The sequence below is a fragment of the Pteropus medius genome, unplaced genomic scaffold (assembly GCF_902729225.1).
Source record: "Pteropus medius unplaced genomic scaffold, Ma_sr-lr_union100, whole genome shotgun sequence".
Lineage (NCBI taxonomy): Eukaryota > Metazoa > Chordata > Mammalia > Chiroptera > Pteropodidae > Pteropus > Pteropus medius.
In genome coordinates, this window is record NW_024354875.1 from 28527811 (window position 1) to 28548972 (window position 21162).

A 21162-nucleotide genomic window follows, 5' to 3' on the forward strand; every position below is an offset into this window, starting at 1 on the left:
TAGTAAATAGCTCCAGATATTTTACATAGTAAAAGAAACAAACTAAAATAAAAGTTTGTTTCTTTTATGTATATATTTATTAATGTTGTATATGTACTGAATCCCAATGCATAACTTGTTTTTCATAATGTGGTTTGCTAAGAAGTCTGGAACCATTGTATTAGATAACCTTTGAGACATTTCCAGGCCTTAATCTAAGTGAGATTGTTCTCCATATCCATTGGGCTAATACTTTTCCAGGAAAATACATCATCCCTCAAGAGCAAAATTTATTTTTTAAAGCCTCAAATGTGCAGTGTAGCATCTCTGGGTTAGAACAGTAAGTAACTGTTTCCATGGCAAGAAATTCATGCTAGTATGTAACTCTTGCTACTTATGACTTGTGTTTGTATGTGTGTGTTTCTGGTAAGAGTACCTTTATCCATTTGATTTTTTTTTCCTACTAACTTCAAAATCAATAAAAGGTATAATTCTAAACAGTTTCACAATGAGATATGAATTGGGCCCAAAATATAAGAGACATTACACTCAAGGAATTAAGTGAGCAGATTCTGAAGTCACACAGATGTATTTCAAATCTAGGTGCTGTCACTAAGAACCCTGGGCAAATTACTTCTAATTCCTTACCTAGAAAATAGTAATAATAGCAGCAACTAATCACTGTGTGATATATATATATATATATATATATATATATATATATATATATATATAAAGTTGTTATCAAAGTGTTTGCCTTATAGCAAAAATTTAATAACTGTTAGCTATTAATCTGTTACTTCTGAAGTAAGACATTTGCAGAAACCAAAAATTTCAAAGGAAGTTTTGAACTGTTACATCCTTTTCCTTAGGGTTAAACTTATTAAATTGCCCTTTTCTCAGAATATACTAAACAATGAATGAACATTGTTCAAGTTTTACATTGTAAACACTTTTTCACTGATTTAACATAGAAGGAAAAATAAAGAAAGTATTTTCTAGATTTTGTCTCTTTATTTTCAAATGTCCCTGTGTTGGTTTTCAACCTGGGGAGTTCCCTGGGTGAAATTTGAAAATGGCCCCTGTACACTGACAAAGACAAAGAAAGACTAAAAAAAGAGGCAGACCGTTCCAGGTTGAGAGATGGTGGTTTAATAAGCACTGGAACCTACATGTGAGACTTGACTTGGGTGACTGGAAGATAAGTACATCTCTGCACTCGCCTGCCAGAATCTCAAATGTTTATACAGAGGTCTTACTTGAGGTTACTCATGTATACAGGCCAGCCGGTATCAACAACACATTACTCTCTCAAGGTTACATTCTTGAAATGGTTCCTAGTGCTAACCAGTGAGCCGAATGTACATTCCAAGGACAAGGGAGGGAGTAAAGAACTTCTGGTTGCCCGAATCCAGTTTGCTGGTTAACTTATGGTCATATCCTCTCATTGACCTCCTCTGACACTGTGACTGTACCAATCAGTCCTCTCCATAATTTGTCCAGTTCTAGGCTCACTGACATAACCTCGTAAAGTCAAAAGTGAGAAATTATATAGCAAAGCTATATTTCCACACTGAAACACAAATTTCAAGAGCCAGCATTCCTAAACATAGTGTTTTGAAAATGACTTCTATGCCTGAACATGTCTTTGATTAAAGAACTTTTGATGTTGCAGGACAACCTGGAGCCACCTAGGTTCCCAATGCAGAAGGGCTCCCTGAACTTACTGAGGCAGAAATGGGAATCCACCGATTACCAGAAAAGTGAGTGTTGTCCCAGAGGCAGTCATTGCAGGCTCTTTCAGCCTCAAGAAAGCAAATTGCTTCAAACTGAACGAGAGGTAGTGTCAGCCCCTGGACCTTCAGATCCTGCAAGTCTGCCCTGCAGTATAGGAGAAGAGATGTTGAGCTCAGAACCTGAGGACAGGGATGACAGCCAGCAAGAAGTGCTGAAGGAGGATTCTTCGAGTGGTCGGCGCAGGATAGAGCACTTCTCCATCGCCCTCGATGAGCTGAGGAGTGTGTTTGAGGCTCCTAGGAGTGGAAATAGACCTGCTGGACGAGCTGAATACGGCCAAAAGGTAAGGAACCACTGCTGAGACTCCCATTTACCAATCTCTAATGGGAGAATTTTCTTTCCCTCTTTTTTATTCTACAGATGCAATTCTTTTGTTTATAGCTTTATAATATCTTTTAGTTGGATGTCTAGGGATTCAGATACAATTAACTTATATATTTACAATGTCATTTATTTCTTATCTCAACATTTACAGTTGATGAGCTAGGCGCTTGCCTAGCTTGCCATTTATTTCTAAGTGTATAATTTCCCCTCTCACCTGTACTCTAGACAGATGTCCTGAAGCAACTGTATAATATGGCGTGAAATGTGGCATCCTTTCTTATTGACTTTCTCTATGGTCTGTTCCAATGGGAACTCGACCTCCTTTCACTCCCACTGAAACTGCTCTGACAGGTTGGTCCTATTATGTTTATGTTTATGTGTGTGCCTTGTTTCCACACTAGGTTGTAAATTCCTTAGAGGCAAGAACAATTCCTTACCACTCTTTGTACTTTAAACATCTAACAAATGGCGCTGCATTTAGCTAGAGCTCAGGGAGGATTTATCAGTAATGGTGGTGAAATGAAACAAGTGAAGACTTTGCAACCACGGTGACCTAGATTTTAATCCTAAAATCTGCCATTTACATCCCTAGGTGCATGACACTTAACTTCGTGAATACAAACGTCTTAATCTGCTACTTTATGGGGCTCTTGCGAGGATTATTGATAATATATTTAAACCACTAAGCAATGGAATATTTTCAATACATAATACTCATGCCTCAGTGATTATGGTGTACTGTAATGTCATATATAAAATATGTCTATTAGCTAATGGGGTCATTTCATCAAATGCAGAAAACAGGATTAGCAACATCATTAATGAAGACCACATTTGTATTTCTGTTGTCAGTTAAAAGCAATCACTGTTTAAACTGAAATTGCTTGAATTTATTACTTATTATGGCCCCTGCATAGGAGACTATAGTCGAATTTCAAAAATAATAAATGATCTCAGGTTTTCCATTGGGAAGCAAACTCCATGCTTTGTTAATTTCTTACCTAGTGACAGTTATCAAGAATGTACAGTCCTAGTCATGTTAATAGATAATTAGCCTTCAGAGAAGGCTTTACAGAAGTAGAAAATTTTTCAAAATAAATTATTTTGCTAATACTTGCTTCCAGTTTTCTTTTTGGGACATATATACTAGTTATATCAAATGACTCCACTTGGTTTAATCAGAATAAGGAATATGAAGTTATATTTATGAGGTTATACTGAAACTAGAGAATTTTCCAAAAATACAACCATTTACCAATCCCTAATTGGAGAATTTTCTTTCCCTCTTTTTTATTCTACAGATGCATTCTTTTGTTTATAGCTTTATAATATCTTTTAGTTGGATGTCTAGGGCTTCAGATACAATTAACTTATATATTTATAATGTCATTTATTTCTTATCTCAATAAATTAATAACTGTAAAGTCATAGAAAAGGGTTTCCATTCAGTCTCTGTTGACTTGAGTGTAACAAATTTGGACATTTACCTGAGATAACTGACAAAAGAAATAGTCAAAAGTAGAAAAAGTCATCCTTATAAATTATGTAATGTAACCTGTCCTCATCTGGAGCAGATGTAGCTGCTTAAGCAATGTTAAGAAAATGAATCATTATTAAGGGGTTCTAGTTGAAATGTAAGATTACTGTTTTTGGTATAGTATGGGATTTTGGATCTAGTGCCCATAAAATAGTTATGGAAAGAAGCAAATATATGAAAACCACCATTTTGTTTGCAGAAATGAAATCTTGTTAGCATATTAAATACACTGTGTTCTAGATATTTTATGGTACTATGTCATAATATGGTATTTTTCTAAATGTATGAAACATGGATTGTGCATTAAGAAAGTTCTCTTTCACACATGGTTTTAATAATCAGTTTGTATAAATGAGTTTTAGGAATGTTTGCAAAAATCTCTACATAAATTCCATATGACTTCTAGAACAAGGAGAAAAAAAGGAAAAGAAAAATGAGAAGCCAATGAAGATTTAACTTGCTTTCTTCCAGTGAAGGATTTTTGTTACTAGGCATCTGAAAAGAATCCTAGTTTAACTTAGTTCAGAATTGTGTATTTCATGCCAAAGCATAGTAATTATGTACAATGTAACCCTTTTCTATTGATCCTTTTTTTCTTTATCTTATCAATGTTTTATGTCATTATTACAAAGTAATGAAATAATATTTATTTGCATAAATCATGCAAAAATATTCTAGCTACTTTATAATTATGACATATTTATGGAGATTCTAGTGGGACATTGATGATGTGGGGCAAGATATTCAATATTTATGATATTGAAAGCAAGGTCAAAAAGTAATTTTAGATAAGGAAAGTTCTTGCAATTAGCAAATCATCTCAACAATAATAAACAATGAACTGCATTTTGATGTTGCTATTGAAGGAAACTGCAGCATTGGGCACTTGTTTAGGAAAAAAATTATGAATATATTGAGGTTTAATCTAAAGTTTGTAGAATTTTTAAAGATGTGAAATATTATATATGTAAATATATTTAAGACACACACATATTTGTTTAAAGTATTTTCTGCAAAAGTAGGAAAATATGTCTATTTATAAGAGTGCCAATTTAAGAATAGTTTGGTTTAGAAAAGTATTTGTTAATTGGAAAAAGGTACTGCAAGAGTCAATATTATTTTCTATAAGTATGAAAACTCATTAAAGAGAAATTATCTCAACCCTTATAAAATATTCACTCTATTATAAAGCTTTTGTTAAAACAATTTATCCTAACATTATTATAATAGAAAATGAGACATTCTTAAAATAATTTTACCTGCTGACATTTTATAATTTCTAAAGAGGGATACACCCTATTGTTATCATTTCTAAAACACCCTATAAAAGCAATTTATAATGAACTTTTAAACTGAAGATTTTTATGCTCATGAGGCAGACTCTAATTCGAAGGCAAAGATTCACATAGGCATTATCCCAAATAAATGGTGTATAACATGATTTTAAAAGTTTTCAAGTTTACAAGAATCTAATATTGTAAATTTTGGAGATAATATCACATTCACTTGCAACACTAAGAAATACATTGTTATTATATAATGCAATGTATTGGTTAGCTTTTGCTGCATAAAAAACCACCCCAAAATTAGCAGATTTAAATATTAAGCATTTATTATTGCTTAAAATTTTCTGCTGAGCTGGGAGGTTCATCTAGTCTTTTCTAGTCACACTTAGGCATCTATAATCTGTTCCCAAGTCATTTGAGGTTTGGCTATTCTAAGATAGTTGTAGATTTGGGACAACTCAGCTCTGCCCCATGTGATCTCATCTCTTCTTGCAGATTGCCTAGATTTATTCACAGGTCATAGGAGTTTCAAAAGAGAAAGTAGAACTGCATGAAACGTCTGCTGAGAACTTGCACCCCTTCTCTATGTTCCGTTGGTCAAAACAATCACAATACGAGCCAGATTAATAATGTGCTGAAATAGACTCCACCTCTTGATGGGGAAGATTGCAAAATCACATTTGCAAAGGTAAATAGGTACAAAGAGAGGAATAATTGCAGTCATTTGTAGACAATCTGCCATAGGAAGTTTACTTAAATATATTCAAGAGCCAGAATGGTTTAACATGTCATAATTAATGCCAAAATCAAAAGGAAGCTCTTACACAAAAGGACCCATGTTATTGGTGGACAAAACTCATGTCTTATTCTTCTCTTAGATTCAGTTAAGTGACCACATTGGTGATAGTTATTGTGGAAGGAAGAATAATGACCTCCCAAAGATGTCCATATTCTAAGCCCCATGTCACCTGACATGGCAAAAGTGACTTTGCAACCATGCTTACGTTAAGGATATTGAGGTGCAAAAATTTTCCTGAATTATCTCAGGTAAGAACTGGGTCTTCATAAGAGGGAGTTAAGAATGTCAGAGTGAGAGTCAGAATCAGAGACACGATGACAGAAGCAGAGATGGAAGTGGTACAGGGCCATGACCCAAGGAATGTGAGTAGCCTCTACAAACTGGAAAAAGCCAGGAAACCAGTTCCCTCCTAGAGCATTCGGAAGGAATGCAGCCCTACCTACACCTTGACTTAAGCCCAGTGAATCTGATTTCAGACTTTGACTTCTGAAACTATGAGATACTACATCTGTGTTGTTTTAAGCCATTAAATTTTTGACAATTTGTTACAGCAGCAATAGGAAACTAATGTAGTTATATTATAGGTTTTGTAAAGATTGTTAAGTTGGTTGGATAGTACATGATTTTGGAGTTCGTCTTTGTTCTTCCCTGATAAACATATTCCCTATTTCAAAACGACATATTTGACTTTCTTCTATTTATAGTTGATGGTAAGAATGCTTATAATTTTAAGTCATCAAATGCCACTAATAAATTTTAGTTCTCAATGATATGTATTTTATATGTAACACATAGTCACTTAAAATAGTGAATTTCTCAGAAACAGAGAGAGTTTGAGAAAAAAAGAGAGAGAGAAAAGGAAAGGAAAGAGGGAGGAATGGAGGGGTGAGGGAGGGAGGAGAAGTTGGAGGGAGGGGAAGAGGGAGAGGGAGAAGGAGAAAGGGAAGGGGAAATGAAAGAACAATTATATTATATTATAATGTTATTACAACATTATAGAATATTATAAAAGAACAAATAAACACAAAAATTTGTGGGATATACATGCTTACATTCATGTTTCTTCTATGGGTGATATAGTTTGTATGGAATATGCATGCAATTTTTTAAAAAATGAACTTAATTCTGGTTGGACAGTTCTGAATAGTAGTTGTATGTATACTAATTTGGAGCAGAACAAGTTGATGTAAATTCCTTATTCTTTCTAGTTCCCAGTTGTTTTCCATATAGCTGGGACAGTGGGGTCACTGAGAAGTGCCCCAAATGATCCCTTCAGCCTTCACTATGATCCCACTGTAAACAAGGAGTTTCTTGATTCAGTTAAATAATTAATTTTACCTTTATTCCATTCATGTCTTTAGACTTCAAATGACAAGTTATCTGATTTTCACAGATTACTTAATGACTTCGTGTATTTTCAATGCACAATTATAATCTTTCTCCAAAATTCTACTCACTTGTACAGTCAGATTGAATTTACATAATGCCCCAACAGAGACTGTTCCTTTCATTTACTTAGGCCCTAGGTTGACAAAGACCATTCAAACATGAGCTTACTTGATAAAAAAAAAAAAGGAAGCACAATGACCACATCCTAGTCATGTTGCCTTAGAATGCATTGATTCCATCTTTTTTATGATTGGAGACTTGATGAAGAGCATTAATATACAATATTAAGGGACTGTGGATTTATATGTGCATCAACACTTATTTAACATGATATAAATAATTAAATATGGTACAGTTTTCAGAATGTTATTTTCATTTCCTTCAATATCAAGGCCTCTGGTTTTTCATTTAAGGACCAATTTGTCATTTTTACTTTTTAGTTCTGCATAAAATCAGGCCTTTAAAAGTACAGGTGAATCGTGGCTTGCAGTTTGGCTTCCTCTACAAAATTACTTCATTAGATGCTTGAAATTATGTTTGCTTCTTAAACTCAAGCATGAGGGGACTTGGGGATTAATTATTTCTAATCTCAGAGTAGGAATCACTATTTTTCAGGCAGTTACTTCTGTCACAGCCTTCTGACTCTCCATCTCCCACTCTCCTCTCATTAATGTTTCTGAGATAACTTCTATTCAGCATGATATATTTTGTAAAAGCATTTAGCAGGAGATTACAGTCTTGAAATTATTACTGAAAAATCTATCTACCAAATTCTCAAAAACATAAAGCTAATTTTTTTTCTATGGGAAGAGTTTTGAAAATCTTTGAAGAAATAAAATGTTTTTTTCTCTGCTTGAAAAATAAGCAAGTAGTTTTTTATAAAGCTGAAGTAAATATTTTTCTAAGAAAGATTACTACTTTTTTGTGTTAGAAGACATACAGAATCATAATTTTTATTTCATCATAGCATATAAAAGTGTATTTGATGACCATGGGTCATTTGGAAACCTTGGCTCAGCTACTTCCTCATTGTATGCATTTGAGTGAATTATTCCACCTCATTAATGCTAAATTTCCACATATATAGAATGAGAAAATTAATACAGCACAGGATTTTTGTGAAGATAAATTATGTAACACCTAAACGGAAAGAGGTATTTAAAAGATAACACCAAATTAAATTTAAGAAATAACACCAAAATAGCACCAAATGAATATTTCTTCTGTTCTCTCTTCTCTGATATCATTTCTGTAACTCAGTATATATCCTTGGGGAAAATATTTAGTCTCAATGGACTTCTGTTTTCTCACCTATAAAGGCAGAGTCTTACATTGTATGGTTTCTAAAAGTAGAAAGGTGTTTTGGGCAAAGAAATTTTTATTTCAAATCTGACTACTTAGTCTTTTGTGGAGGCCCCACTTAGAAGGGCTTTTATTAAATATTCAGTAGAGCAAATGCTAATGAAACTTTCAAAAATGAGTTATGATATCATTTTGAGATAATGAGACAAAGAACTACCATTTGTTAAACTGCAGTTTTCAAAGCTTTGCTAAAACCCTAAACAGAGATATGTTTACCACTTTCATTGTCCTTTCTAATTAGAGACTCAAAATTTAAATCTAAAAGAGGTGAGACTTGCAGGGTATAAAAGTGTTTATTATATTTACAGAGAGAGAGAGAAAGAGAGAGAGAGAAATTAAAATTAGACTCAGTGAAACCACAAGTTTAATGTATTGTTTCATTTTATGCTGCTTTTTCTAACGAATAATTTGTTTTTTCCAAGTAACGTTGTGTTCTTTTATCGTTCATTTCACCCACTAGTATGTTTATTTTACTGCCTCATGTCCAGTGTTTAATGTTAGTTGGAAAAAAAAATAGCTCTGTGATCTGATCGCGAAATTTCCAACTGAACACATTTGCAAGGCGTTTAAAGCTTTAGGAGGAGACTACCATCTTGTCTCATTTGCGTCTCACAGTTGTATATGTATATGTATATGTATATGTATATGTATATGTATATGTATATGTATATGTATATGTATATGTATGCACACACACATTCACACAGTCAAATATGACATTGTAGGGGGACATTCTATAAACAGCTGGTCATTGTTTTTCAAAAGTGATAAGGCCATATTGGGCAAATACTAAAAGCTGCCATAGATTGGAGGCAACTGCCATAGACTGGAGACATGACAGCTAAAGTTAGGATGGGATCTGCTATTGAATCTTGGACCAGAAAAGATGGCATTAGTGGAAAAGGGGGCAAAATTCTAATAAAGTCTGATTATTTCTTGGTTTCAAAATCATAAATTGGTTAAATAAAATGTTGAGAGAAAGCTATAAAAATAGTATGTGGGAATTCTCTGTATTATTTTTGCAAACTTTTTGTAAGTCTAACGTTATTTCAAAATAAAAAGTTAAGTAATTGTTATGATCATTGTTGAGGCTTTAGCACTGCAGAGTAGAGGATTGTGGCCTCTTTTATTGTGATTTTCCAAACCTTTATTATGATAATTTATTATATTAGAATATATATTATTCTTATATCCCCTTGAAGAATGTGATCCCTAGCTCCTTCTCCCATACTTTTAAAACCTTAGAAGTTTCAGCCTATAATCTCTGGATCTCTGCAATTATTTTCCTAGCAAAGCAAATTTAAGAAGCCTAATCAGTAATTCAGAAACTGTGTGTGTGGACAGCCTATGGTCAGATCTGCTTTAAATTTATATCCAATTTTCACTCACTGAATTCCATTATATTTTCAGGAGTAGAATTCTTCTCTTTTTGTTGTTGTTATAACTGACGTTTATACCGTTGGTTATGTCTTGACTACAGAGCTTCCAAGTCATTGCTTCACTTTCTAGTAACTCAAATTATCTTTTATCACAAACTCAAACTCCAGGAGCCATAACTATTGCTTTCTGATGCTGATTTGACAGCGGGCTTTAATCTTTATAATACATTGCCAGCCACTCCAAAATGCTCACCTTCTTTATTTAGCAGGGGATGAGGGCAAGCATATAATATATTGTCTTTTGATGGATTTCCCAATTGCTCCTAAAGTTTTTTCCTGCTGTTTGGAGCTAGGTCCTCTGATGGCCAAATTCATTTACTCCATAGATTTTTCTCACTGCAAACCGAACCTCAGGGCTGTTACATAAAGCTTTTTAATGTAATTGCCTTTTGCTATTCCTCAAATGAAGTTCTTTATCTGAATTTTAAAAAGTCTGGAATCTTTTGTCAAGGTTGAAATTCAAGATATGTAGTATGGAGTGCACTGCAGGCCCTGAGAATTCAGAATGGATGTATCTATAACAACAGGTACAGTGGTACCCTCTTCCTAGACATCAACTAACCTTTAGACACCGAACTGTACCCTTATTTTATCATTTGTTTAGCACTCACTATATTGTGTATGGGAAACAAATGGTTAACACATTTTTCTACTAGGAAAAATATTTCCATATCTGTTTAATGCATAGTGAGGAGTGAGTGCAATGAGTTCCAAACACCTGAAACAGATTCAAGCTCCATTACTGTTTCTCATCTACAACTACCAAATATGATGATTTATGATACTTAATAGTATACTAACTTGTTTCATGTCAGTGTAAGTCATTTATTGGATTCCATGAGACAAATTGCTCTTAAGCATGGTAATGCATCATAATGTATGCTGTTCTCTTTCCCACCCCCAACCCCTCATTTGTGGAAGCATGTCAGGAGCATACATTTAAATGTAACAAAATGTTCTGATTTCAGCCTCGAAATCAGAATTTTTTTTAATGGTAAAGATGATATAAGGTATTTCCATTTCTTTATAATTTAATATGACTTTATAATTTAATATGTAATCTCTTTCCCATTTACCTTTATTTTTGAGTGTTAGAAAGAAGTTTTTCCTTGTGTCTTGAATTATTTGAAATTCTCATAGGAAAATAAATTCAAGCTATGAAATAATAACAACAATCTAAAACCAGGAGTTCCATAGACAAATTCTCATTCTCTCTCTCTCTCTCACACACACACACACACACACACAAATGCATAAGTTTTTAAAAATATTTCCTATTTAAAAGTAAATTTGAGAGGTTGTAGGACAGATGTGCCAGTGCCTCTAAAACTTACTTATTAAGCACCAGCAATTGTGTTTTTACTGAGCTATGATTTAAGTGTGCTCTTTGGTTTATAGCTATAGCCTTTTTTGCAGGGCCTATACATTTTTGAGGTTATCTCTGAGTGCCTCACCTCATCCTAACATTGGTCTGCCCCTAGGCCACTAGAGGAAGAGGCACTGTGCTGCTGCTAATGGCTAGCAAGATGTAATTATTGAGCACTGAGTATTTGCCAAGCACTGTGCTTCATGGGAATTGCTGCCATTTAATACTCCTAGCTATCTTAGGAGGTAAAAATTATCATTATTCTCATTTTACAGCTATAGGGTAGAGAGATCAAATAACTTGGTAAGTAATAGAGCAGGGATTTGAACCCATTCCAGAACCTACAATATTTAAATACCGCTCTCTGGATTCATGCTGTCCATTTTCATACAGGATCTCACTGCTATGTTTCTGGTACGAATGGGTCCTAGACAGTCATAGAAATCACCAGAACTTTTAAATTTTCATTACCACAGAAACTACCATGCATCTTCACTTCTAAGATACATATTTTGTAGCATGTTAACATCTTTGAAATTGACATGCTTTTTATAGTCAATGGCATTTCATAATTTGTCAGGATTCCCCCCTTTGCTAGGGGTACATAAAATAGTGATGCCATTTTACTTTGGATAAAATATGGCATAAATAAAATGCACATTTTGAATAAATATAATAAAAACTTCTCAGATATTTATCGTGTGCCAAGAATGTGCTAAACACTTTACATATATTTTTCTCTTAGTTTTCATAACTACCCTATGAGTTAAGTTAGGTCAGCATCACCATAGTGCACGTGAGAAAACAGAGGCTTACTTTATCTTTTTTGTCTGTGCAGTATACTTACCTCTCTGAAGAAGTGGTTAAAAAATCTAACCCAAACAGGCTGAGTCCAGAGACCTTACCCTTAAATTCTGAGGAAGCTAATTTTTGTATTGTGCCTATTTGGTTAATAGAGTTTTGAGTAAGCTGAAATCTTCTAGTGTACTGGATAAGTAACTTTGTGCAAATTAACTTTGACACTAACAAGGAGTTTTATAAAGAGGTGAAAGCAATCAACAATGGCTCATTGAGTTGTTGAAAGAATAAACATTATATTTCTTTCTTTTTTTAGGAGCTGGAAGTAGAAGCAGAGATTAATTTAGTGCAACCTCACCTAAAGAAAGGTATTTAGAGATATTTGAAGGAAAAGAGAGAGAAAAATAGAGGTTTGAAAAAAAAGAGAAAACTTTTAAGTTTATTTTAATACTTTTCAGAAAGTGAAGTTAATTCTCTAATTAATAAAACCAAAATCTAGAGAAAAAATCTAACTATGAGAATTTTTTGAAACCTATGAGCAGCTGCTGGAGAGGACAAACAGAGAGGAGAGGGAGATAAGCAGGTCAATATCATATATAAAATTTTTAAATTTAATAAACTGGAAAATAATCCACTCTTTCTGGTTTTGATGCTTCTTTTTAATTCTCTGAATTTCTTACTGTGTACAGTCATTAAGATTCAGTCTTCTAGTTCTTTGATTTCAATTTTTGACACTATGTAAGTAACGCTGACATATTTATCTCAAATCTTAGCCATTTTACATACTGTCCCCAAATTTTCAACTCATTCTAAAAATTTCCCCCTTAGATTTTCAATACCTCAAAATGCCCAAGTCCGAGCTCACTCTCCAAGTAAATTAACTTTTTACTCATAGCCTATACACTTTCAATGACAGTATCTTGTATTCAGTGATTGAGAGTCTTCTCTGGTAGTTTAGTTTATCCTGCTCGTTCTCCTTCGACTCTACATCTCTCAGTTTCTCTTTTTACTTTTCACTTCCTAGCCCTTGTCATTTCCTACCCAGGTTATTACAATATCTTCCTTCCCAGGATCTTAGTCCTAGAGTAAACCCTTTCTGTGCAGGCTTGATCTCAATGAATTAGTCTCAGCTCCTCTCGTTCCCACAGCTGTGGACTTTGTATATCATATTATATTCTTGCATATATCATATACATGTGTTCTATTTTATAGTGCTTCATTGCCAATTATGAAGTCAGTAGCCACATATAGTTACTTTAATTTCAATTAAAATTAAATTAAATTAAAAATCTACTTCCTTAGTTACACTGGCCATATTTCAGGTTCTTAATAGCTCCAGGTGGTTAGTGGGTACTATATTAGACAGCACAGATATAAAACATTTCTATCATTGTAGAAAGTTTTATTGGGCATTGTGCTCTATTGGCTCTTATACAGAGCTCCAACTTCCCCACTTAGAATGCTCTTAATGTTTCTAGGTGCTCTAGAGTCTTTCTGATTTATTCTGCCTTTCCACTTCATACGTACCTCAGATAGACTATTCCTAACTTTCTCTTTTTCATTTTGTCTTTGAATGCTCAGATATACTGTATTGGTGGAACCTATCCACACAGCAATGCCAAGGGATGGAGAAGGCAATACAACACGTATCTGCTTGCTGTAAATTATTTGTCATGAATGCCATGCATGTTACTGGAACTAATTGTATACTTTATAAAGCCCAAAAAGAGCTTCTCAAGCAAGCTTAGATGGATTTTCTTATTCAATGAAAAAAAAAATTCAATCTACTTTCTCTCTTACAGGTCTTTATTCCATACAAACACTTGTTTAGCGGTGCTTCCTTGGGCCCCTTTAGGCCTGTACGCAGGTTCTTTGGTTTCCTTCAGCTATCATGTCATAATAATATTCCAGAGCTTGATATCTCCTTTTTAAAAAAATTAATAGACATTTTATAGAGCAGTTTCATGTTTAGAGAAAAATTAGGTGAAAAGTACACAGTTCTCATGTGCCCTCTCCCTCCAAGCTCTATTTTCCCCTATTAACATCTTCCATTAGTGAGCTACATTTGTTAAAGTCGATGAGCCATTATTGACACATCATTCTTAGCTAAGGTTCATAGTTTACATTAGAGTTCACTCTTTGTGTTGTGCATTCTATGGGTTTTGACAAATGCATAATGACACGTATCCACCATCACTGTATTATATAAAATACTCTCATTGCCCTAAAAATCCTCTATGTTCTGCCTATTCTTCTGTCTTTCCCTCCCCCTTGAGCCCCTGGCAACCACTGACCTTTTTGCTGTCTCCATATTTTTGCCTTTTCCAGAATGTCATATAATTGGAATCATACAGTATGTAGCTTTTCAGATTGGCTTTTTTCACTTAGCAATATGCATGTCTTTTTGTTGCTTGATAACTCATTTATTTTGACTGCTAGAAATAATATTCCATCGTATGGGTGCACCATAGTTCGCTCATCCATTCATCTACTGAAGGACATCTTGGTTGCTTCCAAGTCTTTGCAGTTATGAATAAAGCTGCTGAAAACATTTATACATAGGATTTTGTGTGAACATAAGTTTTCAACTGATTCAAACACTTACTAAAGAGTATAATTGCTGGATTATAAAGTAAGAATGTGTAGCTTTTTAAGATACTGCCAAACTCTCTTTCAAAGTGTTTGTACCATTTTGCATTCTCACCAGCAATGAATGAGAATTCTGGTACCTCCATATATTTGCCAACATTTGGAGTTCTCAGTGTTTTGAATTTTAGTCATTCTAATAATTGAATAGTGGCTTGATGTTCCATTTCTATTTATTATGTCTTCTTTGTTCTAGTTGGTACTTAAGTGACATGTTTAATTTTTCACTACTCTTGATTGGTTCTGATTTGGGGACATAAGCTTGTTTACTTTTGTTTATGACAATATACTCTTTTAGTCCTGTCTTATGTATTTTTTTTTTTTACTCTGTATCCTTTCAATTATAATTCCCCAGACATTTTATCATTTAAGCATAGATTACACATATATGATACTATATGTCAACCACATGGCAACTGTCCTGCTTTGTGGAAACAGTCCTGGTTCATACATGTTGCCCCAGAAGAATTACTAACAGTATCCTTTCCACTCTCAAAAGTATCACACTTTGAGAGATAAATTATTTTATTATCCTGCTTGAATATCTATCTGGATTATAAGTACAAACAAATCTTTTCTTTTTTTTCTTTCCCACCATGGTTATTAACAGAGCGCTAAGATGTGGTGCGTATGCATTAAATACCTTGGGAATGGGTGGATGGAACACCCTCGTTAAAATGAGCTGGATTTTTCAGTGCCTACTCTCCAGGTCATGTGCTTTAACATTCCATCCTTAGAACTCAGCTTCAAGGTACATTATAGCAATTCTTCAGCCTGCATTATCTATAGTTGCACTACTTCTGTTCATTTGATAGCAAGTGTTTGATAACCTAATGTCATTCGTCTTTTGCATGTAGTCAACCCAGCCTAATCAATCTTTTCAGTGGCTGTGTGTCAGCCTCTCTGGGTTGGACACCCTACCTTACCATCTATATACCTTATAGATGACACCGGTGAAATTGTGCAAGACATAGACATGAAGGAATTGATGCTCCTTTTTTTGAACATTTTTATGTCTGAAGTCAGATGTTACTTTGACATCGAGCTATGTCTACCAGCCTCCGAAAAGATGTACTGCCTTCATGGTTCATATTTATTCTGTTTTTTTTTTTTTTCCCCAGTGCACTATTAAACAGTGGCCTAAATATACAGCTAGTTTCAGAAAGAGCGTCCATCTCAGTGTTGCATAGACTCTCTTGATAGAGTCTACCTTATGAATTGCTGACCTACAACCAACCCACTGCCACTGCCAGCTCAGGAATTTTCCTAATACTGAGAAGTTGTTTGACCTGCTTTTCCTACTCTAGGAATTAAGTACTAATCAATTATTACCTACTCTTTTTAAATTATGAGCTATGTCATCCATAAAAAAAAGTATGAAAATATATTCTACATCTTCTTGTAGCTCTGCATCAAAGATGTAATGGCAAGCATAAAGAGGATCTCAAGTATTGAGGCTCTTTATGTATACGTTACCATAGAGTTGGAGTTCTTTTTTGGCTAGCAAAAAGTTTTACCTTATGCAAATGTCCAAATTCCCTTTTTCCATAATATTTGAAGATTTCCACATAAAAGAAGAGAAAGTAAACTCAGTAGCTATACAGGATACAGAGTATGTAATAAATATACTCTGCTCCCCACATATAAATATACATGCACAACACTAAAAATTAACCAATAGAAAACTAGATTCCTTCCTTCCTTCCTTCCTTCCTTCCTTCCTTCCTTCCTTCCTTCTTCTCTTCCTTCTTCTTCTTCTTTTCCTCCTCTCCTCTCCTCCTCCTTCTCTCCTCCTCCTCCCCTTCCTCCCTCTCTCTCTCTCTCTTTTTCTTCTTTTTTTTCCTTCTTTTTTTTCTTCTTCTTCTTCTTTCTTTTCTTTTTTTCTTTTTCAAAAAAAAAAAAGAAGAGTAAAACTTAGGGACGAGAGACGGGAGGCACGACCACTGATTTTACATATTTTAGAACAATGTTCAGATAGGAGGTTAGGGTGGACTGTATTTCTTTCTTATTTTTCTTCAGCAAATAAAAGCAAAGTCCCCAAGGATATTCAGCATCCGAGTTTCTTTGCTGCTGAGAGAAAAAAGAAAAAACCGTGTAGGTGACATTCCTATCATTTCAAAGAGAATGAGGGGGTGGAAATGAAGGGAGAATGCACCGCTAAGAAGCACAGATCCTATTTTCTTGTAAAGCCACTAATAATAACTTAGAAGTGCTAGCAAGAGTATATATGCTGTATAAGCAAAAATAAATCTATACTAAATGGTTTCTAATGTTTGAAAGGTAAAAGTAACTGGAAAGTGAAAATCAGTTTACTATAAACACCTTCTCATAGCAATGTCTTTTGTCAGAGTTCTCCCTGGAGTTTTTCGACACATTGCTCAGAGAGTCTTCAAAAGAATATATCTAATAAGATCTTTTCCATTTATTATTTTCTACTGAGAGATGCTTTTCCAAAGGTAGAAATTTAAAAGCTATAAATTCTTCCAAAGAAATTATTTCAATTTCAGTATGAACATTACTAAGTCCTCTCTCAGCATAAGAAAAGTATATTGACATTTAACTAGCAAATGCAGTTTCAAAATAGATAGTCATAAAAACAAGAGGCAATCCAGTTTTGGTAAAGATATGACCATTAAATTGACTGAAATGAATGATAAGAATCTTAAAGGACAGAACTGCCCTCAGATGTCATTGAGTCAAATTCCCTCCCAAAGTTGAAATCCATATTATGTTGTGGACAGGTGGCAGCCCAGCTTCCCTTTAAATACTTCCAATTTCAATGAGTTCATGATTTTGCAAAGCAGTTGTTTCTGTTGTCAAATGGCTCTTCTTCTCAGAGAGTTAATCCTCATGTTGAATACAATGTGGCTCCTGGGGACATCCACTTCTTGAGTCAGGTTTTGCCCCTTGAAGCTATACAAAAGATTCTCCATTTGTCACTGTGGGAAATGACAGATAATGTCTAACCTTGAGGACTCAAGATACAGTTTAGCAGTCAGAGGTGAGGTTGAGATACTCCTGAGTGATTTAGGGAAGGTTAAGGCCAAACCTATGCCTGACAAGGGCATGATATGACTTAGCAGGTTTCAACTAAGGAAAGACAGATGGCTCAAAAACAAAATAAAACAGATTAAAAATTAATTAAGGTGTCTACTTCACAGGTCAGCCAGTATATATGGGTATCTTTATCTTTTTTTGCAGATGTTTTAAAAATCTTTGTTTTGGGGTTTTATGTTTTGGGTTTGTTTCATTTGTTTGTTTGTTTGTTTGTTTGTTTGTTTGTTGGTAGACATATCAGGAATACATTAGTAGACCCACCTCAGAGTGCCAACAGTTATGACAGAGACAGATGTCATCGACTGTTTTCTTCCAAGTGTTAAAATAAGCACTTGGGTTAGGAAGGTAGAAGATTTGACAACTGTGGGTTCCATCCAGAATTTTTATTATCTTTCTTGAGTGCCGTTCATACTCTTCAGAACTGTTAGCACCCTGTGGTGCTGACATAATATGTCCCTTTTGAGGCTTTGCTTTTTCTGACTAGGCTTCAAACCAAAGACTTGTAGCAGCTTTATTTGCATAAATAGATACCAATGTGTCATTTTTGTCTTTTTTACTGCTTTTTTTTAAAAAAAATCCTTCAATTATAACCACGGTCACAGACACATGTATACTAATTTTTTTGACTGATTATGCTTACACACAGCCTCTTCTTCCCATGTCAATGATCTCCTCTGTCATAACATGCAGGTTAAGGACCCAAGTTGAAGGAAAGAAGGCTTTCTAAAGTGCTTCTGCTTCTATAACTCTCTTTGGTAGGATGCCAAATAATAGAACATAATCTTTTCTCCAAATCATTCCAACCACCCCACATACAATCAATTCTGACACTCGGCATCTAGCTCTTCCCCGCCTCCCCCCACCTAGCTTTATTGACGGATAATTGACAAAATTGTAAGATAATTAAGTATAAAACATGATGATTTGATATGTTTACATTGTGAAAGAATTCTTCCACATCGAGTCAACACATTACTTACCTCACATATTTCCCCCAATTTTTGATAAACTTAAGTTCTACTTTCTTAGCAAATTTCAATTATATAATACAATGTTATCAACTATAGTTACTATGTGATACATTATATCCTCAGACTTTATTTTATAATGGAAAGTTTGTACTCTTTTACCAATCTTTCCCTACTCTCCCCTTTCCCCAAGATAGAGATAGATAGATCACATTTTCTTGATTCATTTATACTTTGAGAGACACTTAGATTGTTTTGATACTTTATATTGTGATAATGCTGCAGTGAATAGGGAGTACAGATATCTCTTCAAAATAATGGTTTCATTTCTTTTGATATATACCCAGAAGTGGGATTGCTGAATCATATGGTAGTTCCAGTTTTAATTTCTTGAGGAAACTTTACACTGTTTTCCATAGTGGCTGTACTAGTTTACTTTCCCACCAACAGAGTAAAATGTTCCCTTTTCTCCACATCCTCTCTAACATTTGTTATTTCTTGTCTTTTTGATAATAGTCATTCTAACAGGTGTGAATGATATCTCATTGCGATTTTGATTTGCATTTCTGTGATGATCAGGGAGGTTGAGCATCTTTTTATGTACTTATCCATTTGTATGTCTTCTTTGAAATACCTATTCAGGTCTTTTGCCCATTTTTAATTGGGTTATCTGTCCTTTGCTATTGAGTTGTATGAGTTTCTTGTGTATTTTGGATATCAGCTTCTTATTGGCTATGTGGTTTGCAGATATTCCCTCCCATACCAGAGGTTGCCTTTTAATTTTGTTAAGAAGTTTTTTTAGTTCAATGTATTCCAACTTGTTTATTTTTGCTTTTGTTGCTTTTGCTTTTTTGTGTCAAATCCAAAAAAACACTGCCAAGACTGATGTCAAGGAGCTTATTCTCTAGGTTTTTTTCAAAGAGTTTTATGATTTCAGGTTTTACATTCAAATCTGTAATCCATTTTCAGTTTATTTTTATGTATGGTGTAAGATAGGGGTCCAGTTTAATTCTTTTGCATGTAGCAATCCAATTTTCTCTGTGCCACTTGTTTAAGAGACTGTTATTTTCCCCATTGTATGTTCTGGGCTCCTTTGTCAAAAACTTAATTGACCATATGTAAATGGGATTATTTCTGGGCTCCCTGTTTTGTTCCATGGATCTATGTATCTGTTTTTATACTAGTATCTTACTGTGTGGATCACTATAGTTTTGTAATATAGTTGAAATCAGGAAGTGTGATGCCTCGAGTTTTGTTCTTTCTCATGAACATTGCTTTAGCTACTCAAAGTCTTTTGTGGTTTCATACAAATTTTAGGATTGTTTGGCCTATTTCTTTGAAAAACACCATTGAACTTTGATAGGAATTGTTTTGAGTCTGTAGATCACTTTCGATCTTAACTGTAGTGTAAGATGCCAATTTTAAAGATGATGGGAGAATAATATTGCTGCAAGATTTAAATGAACCATTTAAATTAAAAAATTATTGAGAGTTCCGTAGAGCTAACATATAGTTGATATTTTGTTTCTTGATCATAAAATGAATTTTTTGTCTGTTGTTTAATATTAAGGACTGTTACAACTTTAATAACGTGCAAGCTTTTCTCTCCTCTTTCCTACTGCCCAATACGTTGTGCCAAGCCTGCCCTACTGCATGTGTTTTTCTCTGCATTAAAAGTATTACAGGCTATATTTATAATAGTAATTATATTTATAAAAAATCTTGTTAACTCTGAAGTTCGACAGCTGTCAGCCTACATTCAACATTGTTCTGTGAAACATCTGAGGGAGGGCTCAATATTAGGCATTTAATGCTTCGTATAAAAGATTTATACAGTTTTTATCAAGCCATTTAATTTGGTTTCTAAGTTAGAATTTCACTTCTTTTAAATCACAAATTCTTCAAGGTCTTGTAATTATTAATGAATAAACATACATGTAGGGATATTATCTTTTCCATTGTCAGATATGTTTGGGGAATTGCAGTCAAAAAGAGCACTAAATTTATATTGCTTTTCAGCTTATAGCGTAATTTACATTTCTCGTCTGTTGTAATTTAATAGATGCTCCAAGTACTATAATCAACTCAACATACTTGCTGCAACGGGCTACCTTTAAATAAATACATACCCCAATGTAAATATTTATGTATATGTCTGATACCTTCCCACTGTTCTCATGGGAAAAGACTATGGCAAAATTCATCTTGATGTCCCTGGTGCCTAGCAGGATGATAAGCACAGGGCAAGTATGCAATCAATGTTTGTTGAATAAATAAATCTATTTTAAAGCAATCCTATGCTTTTGAAAATGGCATATATAAGATTTGAAGTATAATTGCCCGAGCTTATTTGGTTTTCAGAAGCACTCTTGTATTACCCCATTTATTTGGGGGGGGTGGGGGGATCTATTTACT

General features: G+C 34.1%; 1 protein-coding gene across 2 annotated transcripts in view; it reads left to right on the forward strand.

The window, feature by feature from the left end:
- XIRP2 (xin actin binding repeat containing 2) overlaps window positions 1-21162 on the forward strand; it is a 248604-nt gene that overhangs the window by 8925 nt on the left and 218517 nt on the right. The window contains exon 2 of one of the 2 annotated variants that reach the window (XM_039855563.1): window positions 1655-2059. In XM_039855563.1, coding sequence (XP_039711497.1) covers window positions 1655-2059 — 405 coding nt within the window. Of the gene's footprint in view, window positions 1-1524; window positions 2060-21162 lie in introns of those variants that run through there. The other variant, XM_039855564.1, reaches the window with a different exon arrangement.